Source organism: Epinephelus lanceolatus, chromosome 22 (genome assembly GCF_041903045.1).
Source record: "Epinephelus lanceolatus isolate andai-2023 chromosome 22, ASM4190304v1, whole genome shotgun sequence".
Taxonomy (NCBI): Eukaryota; Metazoa; Chordata; class Actinopteri; order Perciformes; family Serranidae; genus Epinephelus; species Epinephelus lanceolatus.
Genome location: NC_135755.1, coordinates 10,500,692 through 10,521,769, shown reverse-complemented (window position 1 = coordinate 10,521,769; position 21,078 = coordinate 10,500,692). Strand labels below are relative to the sequence as shown.

Genomic DNA, 21,078 nt, shown 5'->3' with positions numbered 1-21,078 from the left:
GTTTAAAGAAATCGACATTTCTTGGCATTGATCTCAGCCTGTGAACCTTTTTTGTGGCTGTCCAGCTCAGTTGAATTGGTGTGTGGGAATTTCTTCTGCCATCCTTTCTTGGTTGTCCATCGTACCGACGCACCCAAGATAAACTTTTTATTGTCCTAAGTAGGCACAGGTTCACTGCACTTTCAAAATGTGTTCATGCAAAAATAATTTGGATGTGAAGGACTGGTGAGAGCAAGAAGACAGCAGTTCTACTCTTAACCCCATGACTGCAGAAACAAAGGATAAAATTATTCCCATCATAATAAACTTCCTTTGAATAATATAAACCACCTTGCAGCGTATTGGCACCTGATAAGCCCAAATTCACAGATATACTACTCCAACCAGTCTTCCTTGATCAGCTTTCATTGATTCACTACTACCTGAAGTAACACACCTACATCTACATCTGTCAAAGCAAGCAGTCGCATGTTTTCTGTGGGAACCTGTTGGCCTTTTAAACTAACATCCATGCCAAAATTTGACAGTTTGTACAGCTTCTTGAGATGCAGCCAGCTAATTCTTAGAAACTGTCCTGATATTATCCCCCGAACTAAACTAAAGTTAGAGAAGAGGCTTTTGTGCATGTGTAAAATGTTAATGCAACAGAAGCAGCTTTCTTCACTGAAACTCAAACTGTCACATTTTTGACCCGTAAGACACTCTTCAGCACCTGCTATGTATTTAGCACGTTGTTTTCACATAGCAAAACTCTCCAGTGTATTTCCATGATGGCGCCAGATGTGGCTGGCTTTGTGGTGCCACTGCAGCTGTCCTATGCTCCTGCACTACAGACTTTTATCATACAGGTTTGTAGAAAGCTCCACGCACAGCCGATAGCGGAGTAAAGAATCATGTTTCTACAGTTAAAAGCGGCACCATGTGCGGTCCTGTAGCTGTGTGTGTGACAGCTCGATCATCCGTCACAAAGCTCTGTGTGTGTGTGTGTGTGTGTGTGTGTGTGTGTGTGTGTGTGTGTGTGTGTTAGCGTTCAACTCAAATTAGTCCTGTAGCCTTTGGATTCGCCTAACTGGACAGAGCCGAGGGCCGAGTAATGAGACGATGCTGTTGCCGCCGCATGCAGGTGACCTCATCACATGGTCTGAAGTCAGTGGGAAAAAACGCCTCAGCCTTCATGTCCTCTAATAAATGTGTGTGTCAACCTTCAGCGCTCTCTAAAAACCCAAACAGAGCAGAGTTGTTGCTATGTGCGGTGTGAGTTCGGTGACTCCCTGAACAGACCACCCAAACAAAGCAAACTGGACTCCAGAGAACTAAACGTCCCTGACTCTAAGAGAAACAAACCATCCTCCATTTCGTGACATTACCCAAAGAGACCTGTCTAAATACATGAGGAAAATATTAAGTAAACACGGAAATATGGCTTCTGTTTAGTCAAACTGGCGAGGAAGCAGATCCAGGTCTCTGTGCTGTCCTTGTGTACCTACGCAGGTTGTTCTGCATCTTCCCGTGGGGGCACATCAGTTGTGTAATGCTGTAATTAGGCTAATGAAGGAAAGTTGCAATGCAGAGAAATTCAAGCTAATTTCCATCTTAATATGGATTATGTAATCAGAAGAGGCAGGGTGCGCCTCCCATCTCGTCCTGTTTTTCATATCCATACAGTCGATTATACAACAGCCGCATACAAAAGTCTGGGAGGCATACGATTTTTCAAGTCTTAATCCCAATGTGAAAATGTGAAGGACCCCACACATAACATCATGTAATGGTAAATTTAACGGTGCTGTTCCGAAAGTGTGTGGCAGAGGTAGAGGTAGACCCAAGTTACTGTGGTGAGAATCAAGCAAGTCAAGTCGAGTCCCTGCTATGAGTCAAGTAAGACAAGTCAAGCCATACGGAATTCTGAGGATTCAATACTACGGCAATAGAGTGTGCCAGTAAACCCGGAACTCCGTTAGCGCTTTTAGCACTTCCGGTTCTCTCGTCTAAAAGTCAATACGTCTTTTGAATGGGATTTTGGTAAAATGCCTCAAATGAGGTCTGTGGTTAACAAAAGCTTAAGCGAGTTTCATGTTTTGTTCTACGACATAAAACACGTCAGTAAATACCCAACTTGTGAATTTTGAAGCTTTTACATGTCGTAAAAAAGGCAGTTGCTAACAAGTTGCTCAATACGACTACAAACCCTGTCAGGGACATTAAACGTCATCACCCCCGAACAGGCGAGAGTGCTGGCAGTCCGCCATTACAGCTTCTTATTTAGCTTAAACAGTCCGATTTCCCCATTATACAATGTTTTAAAATAAAGCGGCCGAAATCAGTTGAAAGCTTAGTGGCGGTGACGTCAAGAGTCATGCGACCGTGGAGTAGTCATGTAGTCTGTTAAAGCCTAACGTTAGCTTTTTACTTCTGGTGATCGCATTTAAGCTTCAAATGCGGTATGAAAGGTGTTCATATGTGAAGATTATCTCGCTGAACAAAACCTGTAAGTATCATAAACTTGTGTTAGCCACAGAGCTTATTTTCTGACATAATCCAAAACGCAATGCAAAAATCACATTCACTTTCACAGCGCGATGCTAAACTTCCGGGTTTTGACGTCAGCCCTGGCACACTCTATAAGTTAGCTCAAAAGACACATTCACATACATTTCTGAAGCCCCTTTCACACATGCTCTGCAAACCTGACATTATCTTGAAGAGCTGTATGTGTGGACGCAAAAGCCCAAATCAGTTGGACTGGATGTTAAACTGTCTTTACCCTGCTAGCTTCCCAGAACAAAGTGCGTGTGACGTCCCATTGAGCCCATGTGTTGTTAGAGCAGGTAACTGTCCGGAGAAAACTTAAATAAAAAGGCCTAATATTTATAAAAATTGAATCTAAAACATCTAAGAAGAAGAATTTAATACTCTTGTACCAGTCATTTAGAACTGAAGAAGCTTCTTGGATGAGAGGCAAAACGTCTTCAAGAACGCAAGCAAACTTATGAATACTTTTTAAGCACATGCAGACATCGTGATTCATGAACAACCAGCGTCCCAACACTCAGAACCAGAAACTATGTGCAATCGAACGTGACTTTAGAGTGAACAAACATGGCGGGTGATGGGCAGAAAAAGCTATCTGTACAGCATGAACGTGGACTGAACATGAGTAAATTCTGAGTTGAATCCCATTTGTTATTTTATTAAAACTCTCTGAGACCTGCAGGACTGTTGGCGATCCTCGGAGACCCCCCCCCCCCCCACACACACACACAAACACACACACACAAACACACACACACACACACTTAATATTTAATTTAATGTTCCGTACTTGTGATTTGGAATCTGTGTGGCGAGGACGGACTTCTCAGCAGATCGGGGGGTGTAAAATAAAACACTCTTAACATACCTCACACCACAGAAAACGTGGTGAGATGATCTTTAGAGCAATCAAACAATTGGGGCTTTGCCTGGCTTTGCAAGTAATTAAAATCTGATATTATGCTTTCATCTTGCTTTAACTAAAAGCATTGTCGTTGGTCTCTTAGCTTTGTTTCCCCCTGAAATTAAGTGGTCACACTGAATAAATAAACGCTTAATTAATAGAAAATAAAGCAGCTGAAAACATAAAAATATTTCTTAATGAACTGACGAGAAATGCAACTTTCCAAAGATAAATATTGACCTTGGTTTTTGTCCTCCATTAGCTCACTCCTGCTGTTTTGGCTTCACATCTGTGCACATTTACACCCTGCATTAATATGTCACTGTGCCCATGAGCTTCACTCCACAGAGCAGCCTGGCGCTCAGTCTGCCTCCCGCACATTGCACCAACCAGGTTAAAAAAGCACAGCAGATAAACAACTGAATGCACACACACTCACACATACACACACACACACACTGCCCTGAACCTCACCCTATTCGGGGGTCATGTCCCGTCCACGTGGTTGTGTTTTACATAACACTACTAGTGCTGTTAGTCTAACCTAGTGTTGCCCTAGATTACACACACAGCCAGAAAACCCTGTCAGCTGCAGAAGGAAGACTGTGTTTTGTGCAGAGAAATGAACGTATGTGTAGTTTATTAAGCACGGACTCATTCAATACAGTCAGATTAATAATTTAAAGATCAAATAACAAAAGGGGAGTTCTGATATATCACATCTTGGGTCTTATTTTCCCCAACAAAGCTGTTTTTATACCACTCTGCTTTACACCTGAAGCTGAAATCTGAAATTCACTGTGAAAAGGGTGGGAGTTGTCATTTAAAATCAAGCCTGGTTATCCGCTGTAACAGTCTGGTGTGCAGGGACACTGGGTCAAGCTGTGAGTCACCGCTTAACAATCTGACTCAGACAGTTTCTGTTCTTTGAAGAGAGGTTTCCAAAGCGTGACACCAAAGAGAGAGATAAAATCGATTAAATGGCAGCACGATAAAATGAGATCGTCATGGTTTTTGTTAATGTGGAAAAGGGAGAGTTTCCTCTGACAAAACAAAAGCTGGTGCTCCCTTAATGCACACATCGTCACAGTTTGCTTCAAAGATCAGTTTTGAATCAGTCTGCAACCAAGTACACTGCTGAGATCTTATTGTATTATCATTATTATCATTAGAGAACAAAAATGAGGTGAAATCTATCTTCTGGGCTTAAGTCTGACTCATCATACATACAGACGGAGGAAACAGGAGTGAATTACACGTCACTCAAGTCTACGGCAGACAGGATTTGGTTATATGTGAGTTCCAGGTCGCCCCGTTCACTGACTTTAAGTATGTTTATCTCTTCCTGGCCCAGATGACCTGAGACTTTGAGGAGATACCAGCCAGCTGCCAACTGGGCCAAGACGCCCGGCAGAGTTACCAATAAAACTACATCCTGTTTCGAGGGTCGACGTCAGTATGGGATTATATCTACGCAGTTAAAGTCCATTTTAGTATTATTGGTAGGTCTGGTATTTCTAAATATATGTTGATAGAAGTTTTTATGCATATTCTGTTGTTTTGTTTTATTGGAATATTTACTATTTATACATTTTTCAGTGTTTTTGGAGCTTTATTTCACTGGATTGGACAAAAAAAAATTTTTAAATCTTAAATAAACAAATAAATCTTAAATAAATGAATTCTTGGGTAAATTTTCCAGATTATTTTTTATCACAATATAAATCACTATTCCTCTATTAATTTACATAACTGGATTAAAATCCAACTCAGTAACAATTACTTCTGCACAACCTCCCAATGTCTGGCATTTTACCCAAAACACATTGTATTTAATGAATTTATGTTTTAATCTATAACATTTATCTGTGTACCAACCTTACAAGTGGAGCTCCAATGATGTGTCGATTAATCGATCGATGGATAAGTAGTTTGGGAGGAAGGGGTGGAGGGTAGTGCAAACTAACACAGGGCTTTCACCCAGGAGACTGGTGTTTGTGTCCCGCAGTCAAAGTTGACTTCTTTTCATAACAACGTAGCCTAGTATGCTGGTATGTGTAGCATGCTACGCTAGTGACGAATGTGAGGTGTTTTTGTAATATACGCCACGTTACATTAGTGACAAAAATACTTTTTAATGCCAATCCATAATGCTTTTTCTAACCTAACCACGTAGTACTGAAGTGGAGCTGCAACCACTTCATAATGTTAAGGACCTGTTGATACTTTTTAAGGCCTTTTATTAGTGAATGTCTATTCAAGCAATCTTAAGACTTTTTAAGGACCTGCGGCCACCCTGTTTTCCATAACTTTTCAAGGATCCATAATAAATTTTTCATTTTGGAGAAGCATGCACTTCACTGTGTCTGCCACACTTGCTGGCCTGGTTACGGTACTTTTCCACACACACATGCAAGAGAGTCTCGCTTCCTATAAGAAACGCCGTCACACTAAGTTACATACACACGTAACAACTAAAAGTGTAAGGCTTGGCTGGTATAAATCGTGGAAAATGAGAACCGTGCAGGTTTTCTATTTGCATCAGGCATCAAGTAAGTTAATTTGCTTTACCTGACATTGCATGACTTTAATGCGAAAACTGAGCTTTGCAATGTTGAGGCTGAAATGAAGTTGATGCGTATTAGAGCCATGTCAAGTTATGTCAACGGCTAACTTTCAGAAAACAAAGCTGCTGTTATGTTACATCATGTGGAAGGTTATCCCCAGAAGATTACTTCAACATTTAATTTCATAACAAACAACAAAATTCCACGAGTTCTCCAAATATTTCAATTATTTTTTCTAATGCCATGACTATTCCAGGCCTGCCAAGTAAGATTGTGAAATGCCATGACTTTTCCAGGGTTTCCATGACCGTGGGAACTCTGAGTTATTTTGGAAGTCAGTGGACATCGACCTATTCTGTCATTTAGGTATGAGAGAGCGTTGTCATTTGCCACTGGTGTACTGTTATAGTCATTTTTGGGGGGAAAAAACCAAACATATGCTGGTTTTATGTGTCTTAAATGTGAAAGTTTGATGCTTTTCTATGTCCTACACGATAATAAACTTAATAGTTTGGGATTTTTTTTTTTTTTTTAAGACATCACATTGAGGTCTGGGATTACACAGAGCATGTTTCACTATTTTCTGACATTTTATTGACAAAATGATTATTGAGAAAATAATGATCAGATTAATCGCGGATGAAAATAACTTGTTAGTTGCAGCCCTATTGACGATGATTAAAAAACAAGAGAGGGAAAATACTAAGACTGTATTCTCTAGAAGACAGTGCACACACACACACACTGTAGATACTGATCCAATTGGTCAGTTATGCATGAGTTTTACCCAATTAGCCAACAGTAAACAAATGTAAACAGTCCCGCTTCTGTGAACAACAACAACATTCATGCGATTCACAAATGAAGGAAAACACAAACAAGTTTAGTTCAGATGTGAAGGCATTACATGTATGTACAGCTCAGATCCAAGGGTAGTGTTTGACCATGCATCCAGGCTAAATGTTATACTGTGGATATATAAGCACGGCTCCAAGTCCCAGGGAAGGAATTTAAAAAGTGCTACAGGTTATTTTGAGCCTGGCACACACACGCACACGCACACACACACACAGACATCCTTCTCCAGATGGTAAAGAAATAAAGTTAAGTGACAGCTGGAAGCACAGATAATAAAAATTCTCTCACATGCTTTTCCTGGAGGAGGTTGTGGTAGTGGTGGCTGATTTAATTTAAATTAACATTTTGTCCGGAAAAATCCACTCTGCTTCATAATAAACTAACTAAACGTTTCACTCAGTTTTGCTGAAGGTCACGACACTCACCAGCACGCAAGCAAATACCCATATCACAGTCACTGTCTCTCACACTTTGGCTGAACTTGGCGCTCGTAAAAAGCAGACGCATCGACACAGACGCTCATATTAAAATGTGAGATGTTGTTTGTATGATCCTGTTTAAAATAAATCTAAAATAAAAACCATAATACCTAGAGCATGCATTGTTTTTGCAGCGGAAAGCTATGGCTTCTATTCTGTGTCATCACGTCATACGCTCACGTTGACGTCATTAACTTTCGGTATGTGCAGACCGAAACCGCACGTTCCAGAGGAATGAATGATTATCAAAATGCCTTTGCATTCTGCTAATAAAAATGAGGATATCTGAAAACCTAAATAATGTGCACAGTTAAAATAACTTCTATGTGAGTGTTTAGAAATATTTTGTTCATGTTTCTACATTTAGAAATATTTTGGGTCAGTATGTTTTTTGTGTTTATTTTATAAAATTTGATTTGATTTGAATTTTTTTTTAATTTATGACACAATTTCAACACTTTTATAAATTATTATGTTTTACTGACTTATATAACTTTTTAGCTAAGGTTGTGCAGATTACATGGTGATGAGGTATTGAAGATACTCCAAGAAATGGCATCACAATGAGTAAAACCAACATACTAGCGGAGCACTTTTATAGCAGAGATATTTGCCGTGACAAAGTACAGGCACGTCTCATTAATTGCAGTTTCATTTTGGTTTCGTTTTATCTCCATAAGACGTTATTCGGGAGTGAAATAACTCGCCCTGCCTTTCCTCATTATCTAAATCACAAGAGGTTATTTTTACACATAACATATTACATAACCAGCGTCAAATAGGATTGTTTTTGGCACACGTCCCACTACTGATGTTCAAATTTAGCCTTTGGCCCTCTGTGCCAAAAGTATGCACCCCTGAGACATACACACGCTCTCCTCCTATACAAGTTGGTTCCTGTTGACGGGAAAAAAAATCCCTGTAATTACAGGCAGATCAGAACTCTTAAAAAAGCACACAGGATCCACGCAGACAAGATAATTAATCGTTTCTAAACTGCGTTTGTTTGTAGTAACGGATACATTGGTCGCCATGTGCCATCTCTGTGTTTTCGCTTTTCTTTTTGTCTCTGTCTCTGGTTGCTGTCTGCTTTAAAGCAAAAGGAAAACATCTCAGCACAACACTAAGATCTATTTTTAAGTCTCTGCAGGCTTTTAAAGGGTTGAGTGCAACACAATGTGAAAAGGAAGGAGGACGAAAGGCGTATAGACAAAGAGGTTTTTGGTGAAAAAATGTTGAACACCAGTGTGTGTAGTGAACAGAAGGGAGAGAAGGAATTTCAAAAATCTGTCAGACTGCATGTCGGATGAGGATGAAGATTGTGAAGAAAGAATAGTATGCAAATAGGCAAACAAAGACAGCGATAAAAAGGAGAATAAGAATCGAGAACGCAAGATAGGAAGGGCGCAAATCATGGCATGCGAGAGAAAACTGTTTCAGGAGTCCGCTAGTCTTGGTGCTCGGCTCTGCTGAGGCCCGCCAGCCCACCGCGGCAAAAAACACTCAAACAAAAGGATCATTTATTGGAGGAGGAAAGAGGGGGAGGTGGAATGGAGGGATGAAAGGAGGGGGGAACACTGTACAGAGGCATTTGAGAGCTGAGTGAGTGAAACACTGGCCCCATCTCAACATTCACAGCCAATGTGTAACATTCTCCCCCACGCTGCCCCGCTGACATACTCAGCAGCCAGAGCCCATATGGTCCCACTGTGGTAGCCTGCTCACTCTCGTCTTTAAAGACCACTTATTGGGCTTTTCCACATTGTGTGTCTTATATATTGTGTTACAGTGAAGGACGTTCATATGAAACATGGCCGAAGTTTCAAATAATAAGGTAAGCTTATATAAAAGTAATCCCTGTGAGCAAAAACCTCAGGCTTCCTACTGTTCTGAATACTCCCTTTCCAAAGATTGTTTCTACTCTGGCTGCAGTATGACGTCTTAGCATGCCAGATTTCTTTATAGGGTCATCTGCTCCAGGCATGCTACTGGAAGTGTTTTGTATTACGTAGCCTACACCGCTAAATGAAGCAACATGCTGACGTCAGGGAAACATGTAAACTTGGTTACTGCTATTGTTAATTTCGCCCCAGTTTCAGATCATATTCCTGCTGGAACATATCCAGTTATATTTGGTTTGGAAGCTTTTATTGATGATTATTCACATTAAAAATATTTCTCCTACTCTCCACTACAGTCACTCTCCAGCTGCAAGTACACTGCTAGTTTACATGTAGCTCCATGCTAACATCAGGGAACAAGTCATTTTGGTTTCAAATGTAATTTGTTCCCAATTTCAGATAATATCCCTACTGGAACTTGTCCTGTTGTGTTCAGAAGCTCTTCTTTGTGGTTATTCATGGTAGGTATTGCCTCTATTCTCCACTGCAGTAACTCCCTGGCTGCAAGTACCCTGCCAGCACACATGTAGCTACATGCTAACATGAGGGAAATATGTAATTTTGGTTGCAGATGTTGTCAATTTTTCTCCTATTTCAGGTCATATTCCTGCTGCAACATGTCCAGTTGTGTTTAGAATGTTTTATTGGTGATTTGGTGATTTTTTTTTAGGATATATAAAGTGCGGCTATTCTGTTAAAAGTAAGCTTCTAATGTACATGTAGCTACATATTAACATCAGGGAAACATGTAATCTGGACTACTGTTATTAATTTCAATTAGTCCTGCTGGAACATGTTTTCAGTTGCGGAGGTTTTGGTATAGAAGCTTCTATTGGTAATTTTTCAACCGTAAATGACTTAATGCTCCATTACAGTCATCCCCTGGCTGCAAGTACACTGCTACATGTAGCTACATGCTAATATCAGGGAAACAAGTAATTTTGGTTGCTGATGTTGTTAATTTATCCACAATTTTGGATCATATTCCCACTGGAACTTGTCAGGTTGTGTTTAAAAGCTTTCACTTGTGATTTTTCCACAATAGAAAGTGCCACTGTTCTTCATAACAGTTATTCCCTAGCTGCAAGTACACTGCTACATTTAGCTACATGCTAACATCAGAGATAGATGAAATCTTGGTTGCTGATGTTGTTTATTTCACCCTGATTTTGGATAATATCCCTGTTGGAACACAACAGGTTGTGAAGCTTTTATTGGTGATTTTTAACAGTAGAAAACACTGCTATTCTTTGTTGCAGTCATTCCCCAACTGCAAGTTCACTGCTACTACTTATGTAGCTATATACTAATGTCAGGGAAACATGTAATCTTACTACCTGATGTTGATTTCTCCCTGAGTTTGGGTCATATCGTTGCTGGAACATGTCTGGTTGTGTCTAGAACCTTTTATTGGTGATTTTTTTACGGTAAAAAATGACAGTCATCCCCTGGCTGCAAGTTCACTGCTACATGTAGTTACATGCTAACATCAGGGAAACATGTTACTTGGTAGCTGAGGTTGTAAATTTCTCCACGGTTTTGGATCATATTCCTGATGGAACATTTCCAAATGTGTTTAGAAGATTTTATTGGAGATATTAACGGTAGGAAAAGCTGTTATTCTCCGTTACAGTCATTCCTTGGCTGTCCACTGCTAACATACATGTAGCTACATGCTAATGTCAGGGAAACATGTAATCTTGGTTGCTGATGTTGTTAAGTTCTCCCCAATTTCAGATCATATTCCAGCTGCAAAGACAGTGCAGTGTTGCCCAGATACACGTTCTGGAATGATCTATCAGAGCAAACTTGGCTTTTTTAGGAGGAGGGGTTAAAGAAACAGGCGCCAAAAAGGAGGGTTGTTAATACAGGTGTTCAGCTCAGACAGAGTGAGGAAAATAAGGTGTTTTTCTAATACTAAATTAAGTAAGTATGTTTTGGTAGAAACCTTAAATACAAGTATGAACTTGAAAATTAGCATAATAGGCGCCCTTTAAAATAAACGGCCTGCTTTCACCAGCACGGCCTCCACTTCCCAGTAAAACCAACACGGCAGGCAACGTATGGATGCAGCCTGATGGCTCATTTCCATTTGAGGAATATAAAAAACCAACTGTTGAGCTCAGCCGTGCTTCACTCACCACAAGATCCCATGATGAATTTTTGCTAATGCCTCAAAATTCTTCATTAAATCCAACTGTGGAGCCGGGCTATGAGAAGTTTACCACAGAAACCCATGAGGTTTAAGTCTGACACAACCTTCGGCACAAATCATGTGGAAGCTAGCAGGGCTACATAAACAACAAGGCTTGGCAGGATGCATTCATCACAAGAGCCCCACTGTGGAAGGTTTAGTAAGACGACTGAGTGTTTTACTGATGCACATAAATCCACATCTCCATTTAAATGCTGCTCTATCTGCTTAAACTGCAGGCGTCTATTTCTTAACGGGCCAATTTGGTGCAGACAGTGGCTCAAAGAGAATGTTTTTCTATGAGGAAACGTCTCACAGTGACCTAGTTGAGGCATTGTTTAGCTGCGGTGGTCCCCCACAGCTCAAGGATTGCCCCACACAGTAGGAAAAATACATAAATACAATGAAAATTCATCATCTGGCCTCACTGACCTCTCTTCCTTACAAAAAAAGTAGATTTTTGTGGATGCACTCTAATATGCAACCACGGGGGGTGGGGGTGGGGGGGGGGTGGAAGCCCAGTAGAAGGCCAAACTAAACCACAGCTTTCTGCTTGGATTAAGCAATGTACAAATCATAGTAAATAATATTCATATAACAACATTTACAAACCTGGCAACCCCACTTGAATACATACTCTCCTTCATGACGTCGTCATCATTTTAAAGCTGTAGGGTTGTGAAATCTCATAAAACAACATAAAATAAATGTCATTTATGGGAGAATTATTCTTCTCCTCCATTGCTTCCTTCTGCTCACTCAGGTTGACAGGTCAGTGGAAAACAGGGTCAAAGTTCAACATTACTGAACTTGTGGTAGAACGCTTCAACGGTAGGTCTGAATGGCTTCCTTTAAGTAAGAGTAGGTCTGTGGGGAGTTGTTTGCGACAGCTCTCTTATTTGGGTAACAATGGCTCATCCGGAGCAGAAGGATTCTGCCCATGTCATATACGCACAGGGCTCAATGATAAGGATTGACCAGGGCAAGTAAAATGCCATGTCGGGCTAGTAAATCTAGCAACCCACATGCCAGATCGGACAAGAGGATATATTGCATATTTTTATCAAACTATGCAGGTGCCCTTCAAGGTTCCACTGCCACTAAAGTTCACTACCTTATGTCACCTTGTGGTGGCGCTTATCAAATGAGTCAGGGTAAAGTGAACGCTAGTTAACTTACTAGCAGTGAAGAAGAAACTCACAGGTGGGAAATGGTGGACAGACGGAGTCAGACAGTGAGGGGAAAACATATCTGAGAGGCACCATCATCTTTCAAGTCTCAAGTCTGGGCCCACTTCAGCTCAAGACCATACAATAAGCAAGAACTGTCAAGTTAAAGTGAAGCACACGGACGACACAACGAACATGCAAAGCCACCTGACTCGTCATCATCCCAGTCAGGTCATGGGGATAACAGCTAACCTTACCCCGACTGTAAGTCAGCCAACAATGCATGTGTATTAAAAAGACACTATGCTAAGACTCTGCGCACCATTTTGCTAGGGTTGCCCCTTGAAAGTTTGAGATTCAAAGTGTCAGTTGGAGAGCCCTCAGTTGACTGACATCACTCCAAGTCAAGCCTTGTACTTCTGGGGACATTTTGATCCCCAGAGTGAGTGCTCTTGACTTCCACGCTACTCTTTGGTACAGTCAGCTGCAGAGGTGAAGTAGCAGCACAGGGGAGGAGAAGCTTTTCTCCATAAGGCTCCGAGATTAAATTATCTTCTCTCTTCTGCTTGGCCAATTTATAGCTCACAGACACTCCGTACGAAACAGTCTCTGGCTTTTGTTCAATATCTATCTATCGGCAAAAAATGTTGCTGCACATTTCTGATCCATCATTAGCACCATTAGGATGTTTACTATATCACGATGTCACACTAAACGTCTCACTGAGCCCTATTCAAACTTTAAAACCTTATATATATTTTTAAAAAAAGAATTGACGAATATCATATCTATATAAATATATTAATATTAAATTCCCGAATCTAATTCAATGCACATAATTCTGAGTCAGGTACAGCAGTAAATGAGTGACTTTGAGTAGATTTCTGACCCACAGGCATAGGAAGAAAAAAAAAAAACATTCACATTGAACCCTGTAAGTATAACAAACGTCTCCTGTATCTGTACCCAAACACCAAGAGAAAGCTTTGAGGTGATCAATAGTCATTTACAGAATATTGACATTCAGTGATATTCCAATAGGTTGTCTGGCCCTGAGCACCTTCACATCAGGTAACAAGTATATGCCTTTAGAAGTACAGCCAAGCCCCAGAGAAGGAAATCTATTCATGCGATAATTACATTCATACTACTGCAATTACTACTGTTATTCTAATGCAACAAACACTCGTATTTATTTCGCAGAACCTGTGTTGTTGTTGTGATTGTTTGTTTGCTGAGGTTGCTTCTGTGGTGTCATCCTGTGTTTTTAAAACACTGATCAGGAATATCGTTCCTAATTTTGTTGTATTCTGTACATTGACAATAAAGGCTTTCGATTCTATTATGGATAGTCACAGAAGCTGGTCTGTATCTCATACTGTGGATTATGCAGACAGTCAAACAAATCAGACTGGTGTCCACATCCTAATCTGGCGCCAGGTGAAGTTTGATTACAAGCATAGACGGACGGGGAGGCTGTGCTCCATTGGATTATCTTTAAAGAGTTTTCTTTTTTATCTGAAAAATGTCATGAAGCACAAGTAGGAAGAGAAAGAGAGATCAAAGTGTGTTTGTTAAGGCAAAGCTAAAGAGACACAACGCTAAACACAGTCTGATAAATGTTTTTTAGAGATTAAACTCTTACCTGTTCCCTCCTTGTTTCCATTCTGATGCGTCCGCAGCTCCTCTGACTTGTAGAAGTCGATGCTGGCGTAAGTGTTGAGGCTGGAGTTGCTGCTGCTGCTGCCGACTGGCGCGTTCACTCCCCCGACCCCAGATCCTCCACCAAGTACACAGAAGAGGCGAGAAGGGGCCTGGCTACCTGAGGGTCCGTCCAGACCCAAATGGGGGCCCTCTTTGTTGGCCAAGTCCAAGTCTATGTAGTTAAGGCCTTGCTCTGTGGACGAAGTCTGAGTGTTTGTGGGAAGGGGCTGCTGTCCAGGGAGGGCAAACTGAGTGGGCGTATCACTCATGGCGCCGTTCCCCCGCAGCATGTTATCAAAGCCCAGTCGGCGGGCCACAGCTTGGGCGTGCTCTGGAAAGAGGGAGGCGGTGGAGGAAGAGGAGGTAGAGGTAGAGGTAGAAGTGGGGAGGGAAGGCGAGGCGAGGAAGGTTTCAGAGCAGTGCCGTCTGCGTCCTTGGGGGTCGGCGCGGATAACCTTAGCCCCATGGTCGGGGTTGGGTCCGGGTTTGGTGAGGGGGAATTCTAGACCGCGTGACAGCACTGGAACGGAGGGATCAGTCCTGGTGGGGGAAGGGGCTTTTGGGGAGACGCTGGATGACGACCTGGGGACGGTGTTGCTATTCAAGCTGAAGGCCATCTCCGTGTAGTCTCCGCAGGATGTTGGGGACTCGGACACAGATGGGACACTTTCTCTGCTTTTCCTAAGCGGGGCCTCCGCCACTTCAGCCCCCTCTTCACGAGGGCTAGTCGTACCTTCATCGCAGGTTTTGGGGACGTGAGCAAGAGTCGGTGGCGTGGGAGGGGTGTGGAAAGAGGGGAAAACTAGTGGAGTAAGGGAGAGGGGTGAGGGGGACGGAGAAGGGCCCAAGTCCATGTTGACATACTCAGAGGCAGCTGGGGGAGTGATGGGGGCAGAGGGGCTCCGGGACAGGGGGATAAAGTTCCCTAAGCAAGAAGTTGGCCTGTGTTGAGGATGCTTGCTGCTTGAGCCATGAGGCAGTGATAAGCCATGCCTGAGACCCCTGCCGCGCCCTCCTCCAACCCCAGCCTGGCTGCTCTTCTCCCCCTTAAACTCAATGCTTACATACTCCCCTGGGCTCTTAGGTTCTGGGGGCAGGGGGTTCTCACGGACCCGGGGAAGGGTGTTAGCCTTGGATACGTCAACAAACAGGCTCACTGGTCTGTTCCTACTCCCCTGCTTGGACAATCCACCAGAGCCCCGTCTCTGCTGGAGCTTGCTCCCATCTTTGGACGGAGCTCCCCCGGCCGTGGTGCTCACCGCCTGGGTAGCTCGGTCCTCACTCTCCCCGAGGCTCTCACTGCTGGCTGAGCTGGACGAGTATGAGGAAGAGGAGAGTGACAGGTGGCGCCCGACTGCTGAACTCCCAGTTGCTGTTTGCTCCTGACGCCCTCCCATTATCCGACCTCCACCCATTCCCCTACTGCAACTCCCATTGGGCCTTCTGCCTCGTCCAGGTCCATCATCAAAGTGTCCTGCAGAGGGGTTATGTTTGTAAGAACGGGGAAGGGAATAGTAAGAGTACACCATTTTGGGCGCTTGCTGTTGAGAAGTCTCCAAGTGACCAGCGTGCTCAGGAGGTGGGGGGCTGCCGTTCACAGAACGTGCACTGATTGGAGACATGTTCATGTAGTCACTGCCCGCTCTGCTGTCTGCACTGCCGCTGCCCACCCACGCCCCTCCAGAGAGACCTCCACGCTGGTCGGGGGAGCAGCTGCTGTTGGGTGACATTATCATGTAGCCATCAGACACTGGCGGAGGGTGGATCTGCTGTGGCGGGGACACGCTGTTGTTAGGGGTCATGGCCATGTAGTCGTCAGCAGGTTTGGAGTCTGAGTCTGGGACGGAGACAGCCAATGACTGGGATAGGGACACTGGAGGCTGAGTGACGCCAGGCAGCATGGACATGTACCCATTGTCCACACCTATATCTACACTACCGCTTGTTCCTCCACCTCCTTCACTTTTAAACTCACCCGCCACATCTAAGTACCCTCCTCCTCCTCCTCCCCCCCCTGCTGACCCAGCACTCATGACAGATTCTCTCTGTGTGGAAGAGGAGGTGGAAGCGAACGACTCGCGACTGGTACTCCTGGACATGATGGCGTAATCAGCTGAATCTTCATCTGCTGGCTCCTCAGCTCTGCGCTGATGTGGGGCCAGCCGCTCCAGGGCCATCGGAGGTAATGAAGCCCGCTTGCTGAGTAGCCTACGCTCAGCTTCACATTCGCGGCTGGAGGAACGGCGCAGCACTCTCCTGGTTTGAGGCTGGGAGCCACAGGATGGTGTTCCCGGCGCTGGCAGGGAGCCGGTTGTCAAGCTCCCTTGGTTGCTGCTGCTACCACCGCCACCTCCACCACCACCGCCACGTTGGCCCATCAGGATGTAGTTGGCTCCCTCCTCGCTGAGCGACTGGCTGCCGGTGCTACCAACAGAGCTTCCGGGGAGGCTCGGCGAGGGGAGCAGCGTGTGATCCCCAGGACTAGAGCCATACTCATCAGAGGAGCCATAGTCACTGGGTGAGCCCGATACAGAGGCGCGATGAGAGGGGACACGGCTGTAAGCTCCAGACCCTGGACCAGCACTAGCAGATGTCACGCCTCCAAACTCAGAGCCATGCCCAGAGCTGGAGGAGAGGCTCGGGGCTGGGGAGGGCGCAGGGGTGGAGATGGAGCGCATCAACCCAAGAGGAGTTTTAGCAGCGGTTGTGGGGGCCGATCGGGCAGATTTAGACCTGAGGATTGGGGTGGTAGAGCAGGAGCCGTTGGTGGAGGGGCTGGAGCACGGCCCTTGGAGCGGAGTTGTCCCTGCGACCCCATCCTCCCCTTTCCCCCCATCGCTGGCAGTGCGAGACCTTGGGAAGCTGTGCCGGGGGGTGGGAGAAGCATTGGCGCTGCTGACCCCTGCTCCACCGTTAGCTCCTCCAGGAGGCTCAGTTCGGGGCCGGCGGGTGAAGCCCACCTGGCTGGGAGGAGGGTTGGGGTGATGGCGGCGTGAGGGAACACTGATGGGGTTTGAAGCAGTAGCACCTCCTCCAGGGCCGGAGTTTGACTGAGACTTGCTGCGCTGGCGGAACTCCTCGCTCAAAGCTTTCATGGCCTCTAGCAACGTTTCATGCATGTTCTGCGCCACCACCGAGTCATCCACCTAAGACATGACACAGAAACCCTCTCAAACAGTGAACTCAAATCATAACTCTGGTAGATAACAACTTAATTTGTGAATTGATTATTAGTTACAAATCAAACCCCTGAGAGAATCTGAAGTGAATATTCTTTCAATTTCAGATTCTCATTTAAAACCAGGTTTCATTTCAATAAATTTGTATTTAAGGAGTATTTTTTTAAGTCAGAACAGATAAAATACAGGTTCTTTTTCTTTCATTTGAATGCCTTCTGGGATCCATTTAAGTTAAGTTTAGTGTAGTTAAAAGTTGGGTTGACTTTTTAAATCTCATGTTTCGGCACTAAAGGCACAAAGTATAGTGTGTCCACCGCCTTTCATTTCCACCTTTAAGGGATAGCATGGATCTTTTGAAGTGGTATTGGATGAGGTACTTATCCACAGTCGGTGTATTACATACAGCAGATGGTAGTCAGCACATCCCCAGTTTGGAGAAGCAGGCAGGAGTACCGATACAGAAGCTAAGCAAAATTCTGCAGTGGACAAAACATATTTTAGTCACCTCAAAATCAATGTCATTTTAAGTGTACGCAACATTAAGAATATTTTCACCGCTTTATTTGAAGCTGTTATATCACTCCTTTCAAAGCCACCAGACTCCACTGAGAAAAATATTGATTTAACATCACTGAACACAGAATCTGCTGGTTTACTGCTGCCTTGCTCATTTACTTTGTTTGTGTTATTGTGTGACTTTGGTGTTTAAAAGGGTTAGTTTGGGTTCACCAAAGTCACACAATAACACAAACTAAGTGTTCAAGACAGTGGTAGATCGGCAGCCTCTGTGTTAAGCGATGTTAAATTAGAGTCTGGCTTTGACGAGAGCAATGTAACAGCTTCAGTTCGCTGTCAGCTGTTACTGTTTTTGTCAATGAAGTCTGGTGGCTTTGACAAGACCAAAGACGGGAACTGTAGCCGTTAATGGGACAAACTGGGGGCGAGTCATCTGACATCTACTGTACCTAATACACTGACCGTGGATAAGTACCTCACACAAACCCACTTCAAAAGATCCAAACTATCCCTTTAAGTTATGGTCAAGCAACAACCTTTATAAATTAGACCATAACGAAGGGTTACATGAACTCTAACCGTAAAGTTAAGTAACTTTACAGGTTCTCTGTATCTGCTGATTATAGGCCCTTTACATATATGTGAGGGGTGCAACTCTCAGCATAAAGGGGGCTGCTGATTACAGACTAACCTGCATCCAGAACTCGCCCGGGCCTGTCACAGCAGAACGCCCCACCTCGACGAAGAAGAAGTTCTCTGAATGGCCACAGCGTCTGACGTTCATCAGCTGCAGCACCACAGCGGCGGCATCAGAGTTGAGCTTGACAAAGTTGACCGTCTTGTCGGTCAGGCAAAGGCGGTAGATGCCCACCAAGTTCTTGGCTTGACCAAGGCCTTTGGGCCATACCTTTACCTGCCACACCTCTTTGAATGCAGGTCCGGGATTGGGCACGCCGTAGTCCCCACCTTCCCCGCTGTCGGTGGGGTTCTTACCTACAGAGACAGAAAAGAGAAAGAGATTAAAAAGGTTGTTGGAGTGAAAAGAGGAGGATATGACTGGATAGGAAAAACAGAGAGGTAAGTGTTTTGGAAGAGATTTATGAGGAACACTGGCTCCAACAAAGCACTGACGTGACCTTCATGCATCTGTGAACAAAGAGAACACCAGGTGAAACCACCACTATTTACCTGTTAGTGGAGGGCAAGCTCTGCTGATATTGAGCTTTTCACTGATTTTTAAACCAGATTTGAGTTCAACATGAATGAGCTTGTGAGACCTGCTCACTGTACCTGCAGGCTCCATACCTGGGGTCTCATTTGTCATCAGACACCCTGACACACACAAGCACGCATACCGGTGTGGAAAAATGAAACCGTTGACAACTGAAGCCCCGCACGATGAGTGATGACTACGAAAGAAAAGCAAGCGTTGTGGAAAAGTGAAGCAACTTGGAAAATGCTTAACAAGTGAATCTTCTCCAAAACCAAAGCAAACAATGCCAATAGATGGCCTGAAACCTGAGAGCAAAGTACTCAATAAGATCCTCAAGAGCCACTTTCTGGAGCTGCTCCACAGACAATAAACTGGCTTTGTAAACTAATAAAATCCAGTGTCTTTTAGCCTGAGTACAGGCAGTCCATTCACGCTTTGTGTTTCTGTATTCAGACAGTAGGGAATTACTGAGGCGAGGAAAAACAGGAGAGAAAGCTCTTGGTGAGATCTGATCCTGAGCTGGCGGGGGAAAAACAAAGGCCCAGGACTTACTTACTACAACATTTAGCTGCCTGTTTGGAGTTTTAAGTCACCTTATTGTTCACAGATCTGAGGCAGGAACCCAGAAAATTACCTTAATTCTATCGTGCTGTGCAGCTCATTGTCAGCAGCTATTGACACTGCGTCTGAATATATCACAGATTTACCTCTAAGCCCTTTAATTTGCAGCCACAAGGGACCTCACATCTGCTGACTAAAAAGCTTGGGATTATAGGAATACCATAATATGAGTCATGTTTTAGGGTGGATTCCTATTCTTCTTAACGGGCGTGTTCGGTATTTTTCAACCTCGACCCTATTTTCCCATGTTTTTGTGTCTCAGTGACTAATGGGAACAACAATTTTTGAAGTTGGTTCAGTATTTTCAGCAGCGAAATGTAATGGTAATGTAATCACTTTACGTCCACTGAAAGTGCTTGTTTTTGCCACTGATAGGCTCAGATTGTTATTAGAAGTGTCTGACAACATTATGGAAATGATCCTTACAGAGATACACCTTTTTGTTACGAAGTAAAACCCTTTTTATTTAACCAGAAAGAGTCCAAAATCGTTACTGTCAAGAAACAAACCCCATTTAAATAAACGGTAATTTGTCACTGACGGGCTCAATTTATCAATGTAAGTGTCAAACATTATTGAAAGGATCCCTACAGAGATACACCATTTCATTAAAGAGTAAGATCCTTTTTGTTTAACCAGAAAGAGCATTAAAAGTCCCATTGTCAAACCCACCAGACTCCATACAAATTAACAGCAATTTTATTAATGTAAAACACACTTCATTCAAAGTCGACAGAAACAAAATAAACCTCCAAAAAACTGTCTTGATTTGTTGCTCCACTGCTCCAACAATCACCAACTCTGGTTTGGTTGAAATAAACTCCTAATTCACCCAGTTAGATGTGAAAATATGCTGGCTCTATACACACTAAAATTACTGTTTATTTAAAAGGAGTCTGGTGGAACTGGCGATGGGGATTTCAGGGATGTTTCTGGTTAAACTAAAAGGATCTTACTGTTTAACAAAAAGGTCTATCTCTGTAGGGAACCTTTCCATCATGGCGTTAGACCCTTAAAATCATAATCAGAGCCCATCAGTGGCAAATACAAGCACTTTTAGTGGATGTACACTGACGGTGCGAACATGCCCACACTGGTTACACTGCAGCCCGTTTCATGGCTGCCGGCTGCAGCACTCTCACTCGATACTGGACCAATTTCAAAAAAATGTTGTTCCCATTAGTCACTCAGACACAAAAACATGGGAAAATAGGGGACAGGTTAAAAAATAGTGAACTTGC

At 43.6% G+C, this 21,078-nt stretch overlaps 1 protein-coding gene across 1 annotated transcript in view; it reads right to left on the bottom strand.

The window, feature by feature from the left end:
• LOC117246218 (insulin receptor substrate 1-B) overlaps positions 1–21,078 on the bottom strand; it is an 80,582-nt gene that overhangs the window by 43,629 nt on the left and 15,875 nt on the right. The window contains exons 2-3 of the mRNA XM_033610024.2: positions 18,695–18,996; positions 14,250–17,454 (exon numbers count right to left, since the gene is read on the bottom strand). Of these exons, the coding sequence (XP_033465915.1) occupies positions 14,250–17,454; positions 18,695–18,996 (3,507 nt within the window). The remainder of the gene's footprint in view (positions 1–14,249; positions 17,455–18,694; positions 18,997–21,078) is intronic.